At 34.1% G+C, this 14,761-nt stretch overlaps 1 protein-coding gene and 1 pseudogene across 2 annotated transcripts in view; one reads left to right on the top strand and one right to left on the bottom strand.

Annotated features, from left to right (window-relative positions):
• Positions 1-14,761, top strand: part of PKHD1L1 (PKHD1 like 1) — a 140,147-nt gene that overhangs the window by 66,550 nt on the left and 58,836 nt on the right. For both annotated transcript variants that reach the window (XM_039853719.1, XM_039853718.1), the window contains 14 exons: positions 81-223; positions 610-714; positions 1,647-1,835; positions 2,404-2,574; positions 3,116-3,342; positions 4,084-5,068; positions 7,217-7,465; positions 8,140-8,289; positions 9,746-9,920; positions 10,887-11,043; positions 11,416-11,572; positions 12,805-12,884; positions 13,347-13,476; positions 14,441-14,570. In XM_039853719.1, the coding sequence (XP_039709653.1) occupies positions 81-223; positions 610-714; positions 1,647-1,835; positions 2,404-2,574; positions 3,116-3,342; positions 4,084-5,068; positions 7,217-7,465; positions 8,140-8,289; positions 9,746-9,920; positions 10,887-11,043; positions 11,416-11,572; positions 12,805-12,884; positions 13,347-13,476; positions 14,441-14,570 (3,048 nt within the window). The remainder of the gene's footprint in view (positions 1-80; positions 224-609; positions 715-1,646; positions 1,836-2,403; positions 2,575-3,115; positions 3,343-4,083; positions 5,069-7,216; positions 7,466-8,139; positions 8,290-9,745; positions 9,921-10,886; positions 11,044-11,415; positions 11,573-12,804; positions 12,885-13,346; positions 13,477-14,440; positions 14,571-14,761) is intronic.
• Positions 1,101-1,227, bottom strand: LOC120595794 (uncharacterized; annotated as a pseudogene).

Genomic DNA, 14,761 nt, shown 5'->3' with positions numbered 1-14,761 from the left:
AATCATATACTACTAAAAGTTTAGCAACATGACTCCAAAGAAAGCTCATTGAAACATCTATTAATTTTTGTTTTTTGCAGAGACAAGTTAAATGCATCTATAAGATATGTTTTGGAAGTGACCAACATGTTTCCACAGAGAGGCTCCTTATATGGTGGAACTGAAATCACTATAATGGGTTTGGGGTTCAGCACAATACCAGCTGAGAACACCGTGCTCTTTGGTGAGAGTTTCATTGTTACAGGATGGTGGTTTCATTCTTCACAGATTAAAGGATGTGCTTTAGGTAACAAGTTATTACACAAAGACTCAATCATGGAAGTTTTATCTTTGGTTAAGGTGGTAAAGGGAAACAGAGTAAGTGCTTTTGATTTCAATACATAATTAGTGTATTTAATGCATACAGAGCACTTAGAAAGCGGAAGGCCTCTGTTCTGAAAATAATCAGTACTCAAACAGGATTATTATCAGAAAAAAGTACCAAAGATCCTACTATATAATGTGGACCTTTTATAGGGCCTTGGCTGTTTATTAATTATACTTCATTTCTATAGTTCAAAAATATATTTGAGAAAATGTTTTTTTTTTTTCCATCTTTATTCTTTTTAGGGTCCTTCCCTTGCAATGTGACATCATCATCAGTAAATGTTATAAAATGTATTCTTCATTCAACAAGGAATGTATTCAGGATAACCAACGACGGGGAAGATCCAGGTATTAGCAAACAATTATATATTGTAAATAATGGGACCACTTTACCTTGTAATTAACTTGGTTTTTAATTACTATATACTTGAAAGTATCCAGAGAACATATATTGTTATTTCTTTTTATAATTCGTCAATAGTATCCCCTTGACATAGAGGGTCACATATAGAGTGAATCAGTAGTAGACGTGAGCCTAAAAGACTTTACAGTTTCTAAGTTCAGGAATTGCTATTTGGGTTTTTTTTACTGCAGTAGAAATTCTCCTGAATTATCTTAGTTGTCGGTCATAAATTTCTTTTTTCTTTTTTTTTTTTTAGGTGAGGCAACCTTTGGTTGACCTCACAGATTGCAAGGAACTTGTCATCTTACATTCCCTTATTTTGTACTTTTTATGCCTATAGCACCTGGTCTTCCTAGGTGGTCTCTCATCCAAGCATCCAAGTACTAACCAGGCCCGACCCTGCTTAGCTTCCGAGATCAGACAGGATCGGGCTTGTTCAGGGTGGCATGGCCATAGACTCGGTCATGAATTTCTAAGTGAATATTCAAACTGAAAGTATATAGATTTTTGTATGCTTCTATGCCTGAGAAGAATTATGTTTAAAGAACTGATCAGCTTTAAAAAATATTCAGATAATGTGATTATCTGAACAACTGTTTTTATTGAATTTCTAACTTTTTAAAATTGTCTCTTTATCATCAGTCTTGTAATTGAGCGGTTTAGTTTTTACCTTGTCTTCTCATAATCTTACTTTTCATTATTTCTGTTTATTTTTGTTATCTGTTTAAATTATACATTGTAAAAGTTTTACAATGTTATTTAAAAAGTTTGTCACTATTTGGCTATATAGAAATACAGTATTTTTAAAGATAATTATTAAGAATTTTCACTCTTTTTCCTTTATTCTTTAAAAATATGACTAAATTCTTGCTCCCAGTACACGGATTAGGTTATGCCTGGTCACCATCAGTCTTAAATGTATCTGTGGGAGACACAGTGAATTGGCATTGGCGAGCACATCCATTTCTTAAGGGAATAGGATATAGAGTTTTCTCTGTCTTCAGTCCCGGAAGTGTAATTTATGATGGCAAAGGATTTACAAATGGAAGAGAAAAATCTGCATCAGGTATGTTTCCACTTTGTTGAGTTTTTTGCATCATGCTTCTTTTTTCTAGGTATAATAAAAACACATTTTGTTTAAATTTAAAATACTTTTGCAGAAATGATGTATACAAATATACAAAATGGTTTAGTTGGCATTTTATTGCTGTAGTAAAAATTTACAAATTCATAAGATATTTTAAGTTAATGTAAGCAAGGTATTTTATACATTAGTGGTGAGTTTTGTTCTATACATATAGCAATTTAGACTTTTTACTCATGATCACAAACTAAGTGTTGTTTATTTTTCATTGCATTTTCAGTTCTTTAAAATTTAGTAAGTTCTGCCAGACTTGATATGGTCTTCTAGAAAAATGAATGCTGGCCCTTGTCTTCCTGGAATGTAATTTCATTATACTAGATAGCTCTTGTATAGCCAGGGAGTCAATCTTACTACTTTCTGTTGAAATATCACATGTATGAAAAATCAGAAACCTGTCATCTGTATGTGCATTCGAAGGATCATTTCAAATTTCTCTTCAAAGATGCATTAATTGCTTATATTTATTATGTACAATCTTATTTTATGGCAGGTTCATTTTCTTACCAATTTACGTCACCCGGAATTCATTATTATAGCAGCGGGTATGTTGATGAGGCTCACTCCATATTTCTCCAAGGAGTCATTAATGTTTTACCAGCTGAAACCAGGCACATTCCCTTGCACTTGTCTGTGGGTGGCACTGAAGCTACATATGCTCAGGGTAAGAGAATTAGAGATGGAAACCCTGTTCCTCTGTTCCTTCAGGTGTATATAACCTTTGTGGAGTAAGAGGCAGACGACTGGGTCTAATCCTGCTTCTCTTATTATCCACATGACCTTGAGTAGGTCTAGACCCCCCAAGGCTGGTCTATAAAACACAGACCATGTTAAAGTTGTCCTGCCAATCTCCCAGAATTCTTCTTTGCCTCGAATAAGATAAAACACGAAAAAGTTCTGACATTCTGTAAGTGTTCTAAAATAAAATATGTTATTGTTTTATTTTCCCCATGGGGTCTGACCTTACACAAATTGAAAAATAAATTAATTTTATATTCATTCTTTACTGTATCATCTGTGTCCAGGTCTTTCTTTTAACTTCATAGTGCCTGGGGCCCTCTTGTCTTTTAAAAAAAGAGAGAGAGGAAAAAAATGGTTTACCAGAATATAAACCACCATCATCCAAACAGAGAGTAAGGCAGTCCGAAAACAGCTTTTATTTTAGAATATTATCCATGACTTACAGGCAGTTCTTTTATCTAAAGGAGTACCTGTGATTTTGCACTTGGAAAGCTCTGTGGCAGGCTGCCTAGCAACAAAACCCCTGTGTGGCTTGAACGATACCGGGGTTAAGAATGCAGATAGATTGCTGTTTGAGCTTTCAGGATGCTTTTCACCATCTATAAGCAACATTAGTCCATCTACTGGAACAGTAAATGAATTGATAACGATTACTGGAAATGGTTTCAGCAATCTCACATGTGCAAATAAGGTAAGACTATAAAGATCCCTTTTTACTTCTGTCTACTAAATAAAAGGAAGATATTTTGTCCATAATCTCATAATTCAATTTCTAACAGCTTTATTATGATATAATTCACATACCATGCAATTCACCCATTTAAGGCACACAATTCAAGATCTTTTAGTGTATTCATAGAGTTGTGCATCCATCATCACAATTTTAGAACATTTCATTACCCCCCCAAAGGAACCCCACAACCTTTAGACATTACTCCCAAACCCTCCATACCTCCCTGCCCTAAATAACCACTAGTCTACTTTTTGTCTCTGTGCATTTGCCTATTCTGGACATTTGTTATAAGTACAAATATAACAAGTGGTCATTTGTGACCGGCTTTATTCATTAAGCAGAATGTTTTCAAGATTCATCCATGTTGTACCATATATAAGTACCTCATTTTTTATGGCTGAATAATATTCCATTGTATGATATACACATTTTATTTACTCATTTCTCAGTTCATAAACATTTGGGTTGTTTTCACCTTTTTGGCTACTATAAATAATGTAGCTATAAACATTTATGTACAATCATAAGTTAGCTTTAAGATTAATCCAAGATATGCCTTAATCAGTACCCCAAACCAATTTTGTGCATAAAAAGTTAATACATGATAAATTTTTTAAAAATGTAGTTGCTGATAATATAAAATTTAACTTTGTATTAGAGAAATGTATTAACTTGTTTTCATATTCATCTTACTTTCAGGTTACAATTGGTAGCTATCCCTGTCTTGTAGAAGAAAGTAGTATCGATTCCATAGTATGTCATATTGACCCTCAAAACTCAATGGATGTTGGCATCCGGGAAATTGTCACCTTAACTGTCTACAACCTGGGCACTGCTATCAACACACTATCTAATGAATTTGATAGGCGATTTGTACTTTTGCCCAATATCAACATGGTGTTGCCAAATGCAGGATCAACTACAGGAATGACAAAAGTGACCATAAAAGGCTCTGGATTCACAGTTTCTTCTGCAGGTGTAGAAGTCCTTATGGGTCGTTTTCCATGTAAAATTCTATCCATGAATTATACAGCCGTTGAATGTGAAACATCTCCTGCACCACAACAGCTTGTGAAAGTAGATCTTCGAATACATGGAGTACCTGCCCGGTGTCAGGGGAACTGCAGCTTTTCATACTTAGAAAGCATCACTACTGTGGTAACAAGAATCTTCCCTAACTCTCTCAGTGGATCTGTAAAAGTTCTTGTCGAGGGAGAGGGTTTTGGCACTGTCTTGGAGGACATTGCTGTTTTCATTGGAAGCCAACGGTTCCAAGCAATAGATGTTAATGAAAATAACATCACTGTTCTTGTGACACCCCTCCCAGCTGGACTTCATCCCCTTAGTGTCGTGGTGGGAACTAAGGGCTTGGCTCTGGGAAACCACACTGTTAGCAGCCCTGCGGTAGCATCTGTCACACCCACCTCCGGGAGCATTGGCGGTGGAACTACTTTGGTGATCACAGGAAATGGCTTCTATCCCAGTAATACCACAGTCACCATTGGAGATGAACCTTGTCAAATTATCTCTGTCAACTTCAGTGAAGTCTACTGCTACACACCAGCAAGGACAGCTGGCAGGGTCAGTGTGAAGATTTTTGTTAATGCAGTGGCTTATCCGCCTCTGTCATTTACATATGCCTGGGAGGATACCCCACTTCTCAAAGGAATTGTCCCAAATACAGGTACTCCAATACCTGCCTTTTTATTGTTTTGATATCATATTATCAGTAATATTTATCAGCATAGAATTAGAATAATGTTCATAAATGATTATTAAGATATGTTTTTAGACCATCACACTGATCCCAGTTAATACACAGGATTCGACTTCTGTGTAGTCTCTATTAAGTGATTATTTTTGCAAATTCTTGGGTTAAAATTTTTAGTCAAATGCCAACTTCTATTTTAAAACAAAATCCCCATTAACTTGAACTTAATTTCAAAATGAAGAAGAAATAGATATCTATTGACTAAAATTGGTAATTAATTTATGTCATTAATGTTGATATGGCACAGGAAATACCTGTTCAAATTCACAAGTAGTTGATCTTACTAACACTGAGAATTTTTCAGAATACCTTGTTGCAATGAAATTACAATTGATTATTAACTTATTAACACAACAGAATTCTTTTTAAAGAGGTAACTGGCTCATTCAGATAGAAAAAATTTTATAAAATCAGATTTACTTAATTATTTAGCATAACTCATTTTTCAAAGCTAAGAATACATTGAGATGTCTTCTTGATTTGTTGTCATTATGCTATGCTATTTCTGATCATCTGATTATCTGATCTTCAAGCTGTTCGAATGCTTAGCATCTATGCAATAAATTCTGGAGAGTCAGCTGTAGTATAATGGTTGAGAATATGGCCTTGTGCCTAGGTTCAAATCTAGGATCTTCTACGTTCCAGTGATGAAACTGCATAAATTTTTTAAATATGAGTTTCCATATACATGCAGGTACCTACCCCATAAGGTTAAAGAAGTGCATTTATATAATGTAACTTAGAATGATACCTTTAATAAAAAACTCATTAAATGTTAGCCTTTACAAAAAGTCTTTTATATTACCAGGAAACGTGTCAGGTTTGGATATGATGTACTCTCTTCCTTCAGGAAGTTTGCTATTGAAATGTTTTTGATACATCAAGTTTTCTCATTTAAAAATTTTTTGAAAAGCAAACATTAACAATAGCAATGACATATATTTGCTTTCTCCCCATATATTTTTAGTCTTGCAAATGATGAACTAGATATTGGCATGTTGCTATTTCCATAAACCATTTCTATTCCATCTCTCTCTTTGAACGTTTCTTTCAAAACAATAAATTTGAAGCTATAAGACTTGTAGACAAGTGAGAACTGAGCTGTTTTATTTACTGAAGAGACAAGTCAGTAGATCACATTTAGAGCGACACTTTCATTTGAAAGGTGAAAATGTCAGACAATATTAAAAATTTAAGACCCAAAAAACATTTCTTGAAATTATTCCTAACATGAAAGATCTCATTAATATCTGTGCTCTTTAAAATAACAATGTATATTTCAGTGATCTTTACTTGGTCAATTATATGGTTATTTTACTGTTTGAATTAAAATCGAACTACTATTCGGTGACTCTGCATTTATAACAAGTTATGTTGCTTAATATCTACTCACTTAATACTTAGGTCTGAAGGTCATTTGGATGACCTATGAAAAATTCCATGTGTTTAATGTCCTCAATGCATTATTGTCAAAAGGAGGAAGGAAGGAAACAGAGGGATTGAAGTACTATATTCTGTGTACATTTATTCGAGGCATCAACATCAACACTCATCTATGTCTTTAAATTAATCCCTTATTTCTATATTGACGATCATATACCTAATTATCATAATTTTCTTATGTCATATATACTAAAAATATTCGAATTAAGAAAAATAATCCATCCTCAAAAGTGATGCTATGATCAGGAAAGTACCAAAAATAAAAAACAGTAAGCCTAGTCCTAAAATATACTCCAAACAACCACCCCCTGCTCAGACATTCATACTTTCTAACTCTAGATTTCCTCTTCTCCTCTCTTCCCCACTAGTCTGAATTACTCACTTACAACTCAGTAGAATGAACAGAAGGGCTGAAAAATAATAAATGTTGAGATAACTTATAGTTAATATACCATAGACTGTAATGTATATTGTAGCCAAAATGTATATGACACATGTTTTGTTAATATTTATATTAGTTTTTAAATGCTGGATATTATTTTGTTGATAGGTATATCTTTAAACACAGGAATATGTGTTGTAATTTAGATATATTTATATTGTTTGCTTTTTTTAAAGGTCCGCCAGGAACCAGAATTCAAATCACTGGATCTAATTTTGGTATTGACATCTTGGAAATTTCGGTGATGATAAATAACATTCAATGTAATGTAACCATGGTCAATGCCAGCGTATTGCAGTGCATCACTGGAGATCATGCTGGTGGCACGTTTCCTGTTATGATGCATCATAAGACAAAAGGCTCTGCTGTGTCCACAGTTGTATTCAAGTACCCACTTACCATTCAAAATATTCATCCAAACCAAGGTAGTCATGAGTGAAGGAAGCTACAAATATTTTATATTGCTTCAGTAAACACTTATTTAGAAGAAAATTCCTCAAATACTGCTAAAATTTATAGTTCGTTTAACACACTATTTTTGTTTATGCATCAAATAAATAAGCATGCAAGGCACCACTTAATTATTTTAAAATATCAGTTTAATGCCTATATTACTCTTAGTGCTATATAGTTTAATTAAAATTTGACCCTACTTAAAATGGCCACGTTATATGTGGAAATTTTTTTAAATCATGTTTAGACATCACTGGCTCGTAATTATGTCTACATAAATATTTTTTTTCTATTTGAAAGTTGTTTTAGTGGTTAAAAATCTTAATATATAAACAATCTATTCTTAAATAGTAAATTTACATTTATGTTTTTACTACTCTGATTTGTGACATCCCTTTAAATAAAATTTTAGTTCTTAGAAGTAGTTTAAGTAAATGACCAGATGTGACATTTACTCAGAGAATGTTTTAAAACACTATACTTGAAAGAGATCCTATTGCATTAAAATACTATGCTATAATAGAAATATAATTTCAGTTTTAAGAATCTTTTCATTAATGTCACTTCTATTTCGGATTTTAAAATAAAGTTACATTCATAGAAGAAGTTTTCTTTTAATTCATTTTGTTTTTTATGTCTTCACTAGGGAGCTTTGGTGGTGGCCAGACCATGACTGTGACAGGCACTGGGTTTAATCCACAAAATTCCACTATATTAGTGTGTGGCTCAGAATGTGCAGTTGATAGGCTTAAATCTGATCGTACAACTTTATTATGTAAAATTCCACCTAATAATGGTAAGTTGTCAGAAAAAAGAATGGCAGTCTGAGAAATGGTTAATTTTATTAAGATCAGAGTTCTCATTTCTTTTTTCAAATGTTCTTCGGGGCAATCGAATCACCTTTATAACTGTCCTGATTTTAAGCATTTTCTTCAGAACCTTTTTTTTTCCCCCTAGGTTTATATGTGTTTCAAGATTCATAAAATTCGGAGTAGACTGGATTGTTTATAATAAATTGCAGTGTTTCAGTTTATCACATAAACTGATGGCTCTTAGTTTTTTTAAGCATGCCAAATGGAGAACATTTTTAGTTTTTATTGGAGTATTCGATTTCTCTTCAAGATAGGATAGTATAATGGTCACGAATGTGAACTCTGGGTGCATTGGAAGAATCAAACTCAAGCTGTGTCTTTGGGCAAGTTATTCAACTTTACTGTGCTCAGTTTCTTCATCTGTAAAGTGAGAATAGCACGTTAGCTTACTTTATAGGATTATTTTGAGGCTTAATAAGTTAATGTATCCAAAGTGAATGGAAAGATACCTGATGTTATATGATTTGCTATTATGACTCTTATTTATTTTTATTTAGCAGTTAAGAGCTGGGCTCTGAGAAGCCCCTGAATCTCAGTTTGCCACTTACTATGTCACCTTGTCAAGGGAACTTAATTCCTTTTTGCTTCAGTTTCTCCATCAATTAAATGAAGATATATCATTAACCCTTATTCAGTGGGTTATTGTAAAGTTTAAGTATCTGATATTTTAAGTACACAACAAATTTTAATTATCTAACAAAATTTAAGAAGAACCAAAGAGTGTATTCTCAATGAATAATGAATGTTTAGTGTGCAAACATTTTTTAAAACATTAATGAAATTTGATGAAGCTTTTCTGAACATTTTGTCTTCTTTCCTTGACTTCTTAAAACAAAGTATATTGAAGAAAATGTAACACTTTTATGACTAGGCTTATTTATCATTCCAACATCAAAGGTTGTATCCTGATTTTTCTTTTTTATATGCAGCAATACTGTTATTTATCAAGGTTTTAGGATGCTTGTCTTAACACTAGCTCTGCATCTTTTTACGTTTTTGTATCGTGTTTCTGTAGTTTTTCTTACCTTGCTTTCAGCTCTCGCTCCTTGCTGTTGTCAGAGTGCCTGCCATTATCAGTTTTCTTCCTTCCTGCTCTAATTTGCCATGTTGGATCCCCTAGGACTGGAAAAGTAAACAGGCAGGTTTGTAGAGCTGTCTACAGGAAGAGGCTCCAAGGGAGGGTCTGAGGGTTTTTCTCCTGTTGTTTATGTGCATGAACCTTGTGATGTTTTGGGCTGTTGCTAGAGATCTTTATTACTTCACAGATAGCCTGTGAAAATGACTAGGAAACGGATGATGTTACTGAAATCATTTAAGGGTTTTGGAAATGAAAAAGGATCTGATGGCAAACCTATACTCAGTTCCATCCTCTTCTCATAGGCGAGGGACCTGAGCAAGCCTGCGATGTGAGTGTGGTCAATGGGAAGGATTTGTCAGAGTCCAAGACCCCTTTTACATATTCCATGTCACTGACTTCGCTCATCACTGAAATATCTCCCAAGAGAGGCACTACAGCAGGGGGCACCAGACTCACAATCATGGGATCAGGATTCAGGTACTGTCTTCATGTGCACATACATCAGTGCATATTTCCAGACTCAAGCCATTGCACCTGCTTTCTCGTATGCCAGGTCAGTGCTTATATATAGTCGTGTGATATCTAACCATCTGCTCAAAAGTCACCCTTGAGGCACGTAATAGTAGTAATAAGCTAACAGTTATTGAGTACTTACACTGTGCCTGCCCCTTCTACCCCATTGAAATTTCCTGCCTTACCTTATTAAATATTTTATCTCATTTTATGTTTAGGAGACTAAGGTGAGGAAGGTTAGGTAACTTGCTCCAAATCCTAGTAAGCAACGTCACAAGTAAAAATCACCTTATTATGTTTGATCTCATCTCCAACCATGATCTGCTTCACTGAGTGAATGCAACATCTCTTCACACATCAGGTCTATTACATTGTAACTGGCCAGATTTCCTTTTCCTAAATATATTCATTATTTGGCTCAAACATATGTACTGCTTCATTCTTCAAGTGGATAAGGCTGACTTCAAAATATTAGATGATTTAAATCCTAGAAGGCAATTTTAATTTCTCAAGTACTTACAAATACCTTGGACTTACATTTTTACATGGAGATTAAGTTACAAAGTTGTGAATGTGGTCAAAATGTCACGTAGACAAAATGACCCTTGAAAGTCTCTTGCAAAGGTGCCTGTTTGGAGACCAACATAGAATTTCTAAATAAATTGAATGTAGGCAGTTTTTCTGCAACACTGGAATACCTTCTAGCTTATATAGTTATATTTCCTGGCCTCTGAATCTCTGTGTTTACTTTTTTCTCAACAAATATTTTGAATTCTTACTACTAAAAAAAGTGTTTCTCTGTACTTCGATGGGTCATAGGGTAAGATCATTGTCTTTGTAATAATGAATATGAATAAAACGGTTCAATAGTGTGACCTAGAAATCTGAGAAAATCATTAATGTTTTATTTTCCCCCTTTTTTCTTTACAGTGAAAACGTGCAGGATGTTCTAGTCACCATAGCCGAAGCTAAATGTGATGTTGAATATTCCAACAAGACATATATCATCTGCATGACAAACGCCTGCACTCCTTCAGGGTGGGCTCCAGTGCATGTCACTGTTGGAAGCATTGGCATGGCCAGACAGGTAAGGGTGCTGCTGGGCGTCGTAACGACAACCAATAGGAAAACCAGCCTATCTATGGGAGGTAAAGCGATTAGCAATGGCTTTTTACTTTGTTAATGTCGCCAAAAGCATAACTGAGTTGTGACTATAATAAATTTAAAGTAAGTTATGGATTTTTTGCTTATTACTAAAATTTTACTATTTCAGATTTTAATTTAATTGTGGAGTAATTGGTAATGGATTTTTCACTTTATTATTATCATATAAGCTAACATATTTAAAGTAGATTATACTTTATTATTAATGGGAATGTTTAAGAGTTTAGATTTCTTCTTTTTTGAGAAATTGAATGAAGGATTCTGATAAAACCTAATCTCTCATGTTCTATTACAGAATAATGCTGATTTTTTCTATGTCGACACTTGGTCTTCCAATTTCTCATGGGGAGGGAAGTCTCCTCCAGAGGAAGGGTCACTGGTTGTCATTGCAAAAGGACAGACGATTTTGCTGGATCAAAATACCCCTATTCTGAAAATGTTGCTTATTCAGGGTAAATTTCTAAAAATCTACTTATTAGACTCTGCCTATGGAATTGTTCTTTAAAGTTAATTTAATCTAAATGCATTATTGTGAATATCCATAGTTGTGTTATGTTTTTACTATGAAGTTATAGTACTGAGTTTTTTAAATCCAGTATTACAGTCCACTTGTGGTATGAAATTATTTAGTGTATTGCAACCAGAATCTTTTAATGAAATAGAATAGAAAGTATCAAAATATGTTGCATCCATATGAGTAAGCATCTTTTAAAGCTAAAGGTTATTTAATGAAACTTGTTTCAGTAACTGTGTGTGGGCACATGCCCACGTGCGCATGCCTGTGCACTTGCAGTGGATGACAGCAGCAAGAGATATTTCTCATTTAGAAAAACACTGGTACAGTGGGTCCTAGGGGTTATAAAATCATAGGTATTTCTTAAATTCTATATTAAATTACCCTGACTCCCCTTGATTCTCACTTTTGCCTTCGAACCTGCTTTCACTATTAGTTATCTCTGCTTCTTGATATTCTGTTTTTACTATAGAAAGTTAAATAACAAGACTGTTACAGTTTCATGTAAAAGAAATAATCATTGGCAAGACTAAAACATTCTGTGTTTTAGTGTATAAACTTCGCTGTGTAATTTTAGCTTCTGAAAGATCTTTGTATTTTGTTTTTGTTTTAACTTCTGGGATAATAGCAGTACTTTAGTTATTTGAGGTTATTAACTATTGGACACTTGGACAAGTTTTCCTGTCACAAATTTACATCAGTCTCATAAAAAAAAACTGTATCTCAGTACATTCTTTAATAATGCTAATCAGACTATAGATGTTGCCGGTGCAAATTAGTGGCTAAAAATTCAGAGCTAATGTTGGGGTTATAATAGTTCCTATAAAAAGTGCTTTTCTTTAACGTTAATTGTTTCTATTCTTAATTTATATTTTGTGGCGCTGTGTTTGTAGAATTAGGATTTATGTGGCTGACTACTTAAGAGCATTTAAAATAACAAATGGTCAAGAGAAAATCTGCCCTGGGATTTGATTTTCTACTACTTCCTGGGTCTTGTCTGAAGTTTTTATATTTTATGTCGCCAAAGAACTGAAGTGACATGCATAGTAGATAGGAATGAGAAATGCATAGCAGATAGGAATGAGAATTTAAATTTTAATGTGTAATTGAATAAATGACTTTTGATATTAATTTTCTTTGTGATATATTTCAAAATTGTATTACTCACAGGTGGAATGCTAATATTTGATGAAGCTGACATTGAGCTCCAGGCAGAAAATATTCTAATTACAGATGGAGGCATTCTTCAGGTATATGAGAGAACCTGATATATATATTCATTGCTAACCTCTTTCCATTTCTTTCTAAGATATTATGTGTAAAATGGACAGTTAATTGTACCAGACTCTCACAAAGTTTGTCTTTGTATAGGTCTCTATTAGTATAAAAAACTTTTTTTTGGGGGGGAGTTTTCCAGAATAATCTTATGCTTTTAATGAGAAGATAATAGCGTGTTACAATAAAGCAGAATTTGAAATAGAGCAGAAAAAAAAATCGCTCAGAGATGTGGCTAAAGTCACTCAGTATACTTTCCAAAAGTTCTAGCATAGTATATTTGGCTAACTAGAAAATTTAAGGTTCATCTTGTGGAAAAAAGATACTGACAACTAAACAAGCCATTTTTTAAAGAGAAGGGAGGAAATAAAAACAACTTTTGAATTGTGGATATTGGGTTTTAACTTTCTGAATGATGCTTGTGAAATCCCTTACAGATTGGAACAGAAGCATCACCATTTCGACATAAGGCGGTCATTACCTTGCATGGGCACCTGCGATCTCCTGAGCTCCCAGTGTATGGCGCCAAAACGCTGGCTGTGCGTGAGGGCATCCTGGATCTGCATGGTACAATGGGTCTGGGGATGGGGTTGGAGGGATTACAAAAGGGTTCAGGAAGTTGGTTGAAGAGAGACTAGCCGTGGAACCAGTAATAATCCTCCCATAACTTTCTCTAAATGAAAACTTACCAAGCTTCTCCTGTCTTTATATATTCCCTTTTTATTCCTCTTCATCTCTTTCCTTCCTAATCAGGCCAGCCCTACATAGGACCAAGACTGACAACCAAGGTCACTTTTGGGGAAGCTCTTCTGAGCCTTCCCTACACCTTTGCCCCTACTCCTTTTCATGTGCCTAATTTAGCACTGACCACAGCTCATACTGATTGTCTATGGGCTCTTTCTGAAATCTAACTGTAAATTCATAGTTATACTTTTATATAACTATATTCTGGAAAATTAGCAAATAACAGTAATTTTGCTTATGTTTGAAGTATCAGGGTGACTTATTATTTAAAGGAAGTGTGGTGTGTTCCTTTTTACAATGAAGTCTTCTATATTGCAATAATCTCATAAATTTAGAATATATAATCATGATATCCCATTTATGATCATAAATGTCCTGTATTGTGTTAAATATATACACTAATGGAATTTCGAGACATTTACACATTTCATTTGTCTCTAGATGATCAATTTAAGGAATTTCTGTCAACAATGACAAATATAGGCTTCTGCCCATTTTATCAATAGTATCACACTATGATTATATTGAGTACATATAAAGAAGATTGTCATAAATGGAATATATTGGTGCAGAAGGATGTTTTATAAATTTATAGACCCACTCACATTATTATAAACCTGATTATTACTTTTATAAAGCAAGCATTTCTGTTTTGAGAAAGGTATGAAGTGCTAAAGTAAAATGAGCCATCCCCAAATCGATCAATCCAGGAAAATATTTATATAAATGAAGCTCTCAATAACCAAGGAAACACTTTGAAGAAATACTGTTTATATCTTGGCTCCAGGTCTGCCTGTTCCTGTGATCTGGACTCGTTTAGCTCATACCGCGTGGGCAGGGGAAATGACTTTGATTTTACAAGAAGCAGTAACATGGAAACCAGGAGATAAGATTGTAATTGCAAGCACAGGACACAGGTATGATGTCTTCTGGGCCTGATGATTCTGATTTATATTCAGAGTTTTTTTTAACTATGCAAAGGAAGGATGATTCAGAAGGCCCACAACTATCTTACTTAAATTTGAAACTACTGATAAAGAACATGACCAGCCGAATATGTATTTGCCAAATGTTGGCTCACCAGGTGAGTTGTTTTCGTTGATTGAAT

This window comes from Pteropus medius, unplaced genomic scaffold (genome assembly GCF_902729225.1).
Source record: "Pteropus medius unplaced genomic scaffold, Ma_sr-lr_union100, whole genome shotgun sequence".
NCBI classification, from domain to species: Eukaryota; Metazoa; Chordata; class Mammalia; order Chiroptera; family Pteropodidae; genus Pteropus; species Pteropus medius.
This window is presented reverse-complemented; position numbering and strand designations above follow the sequence as displayed.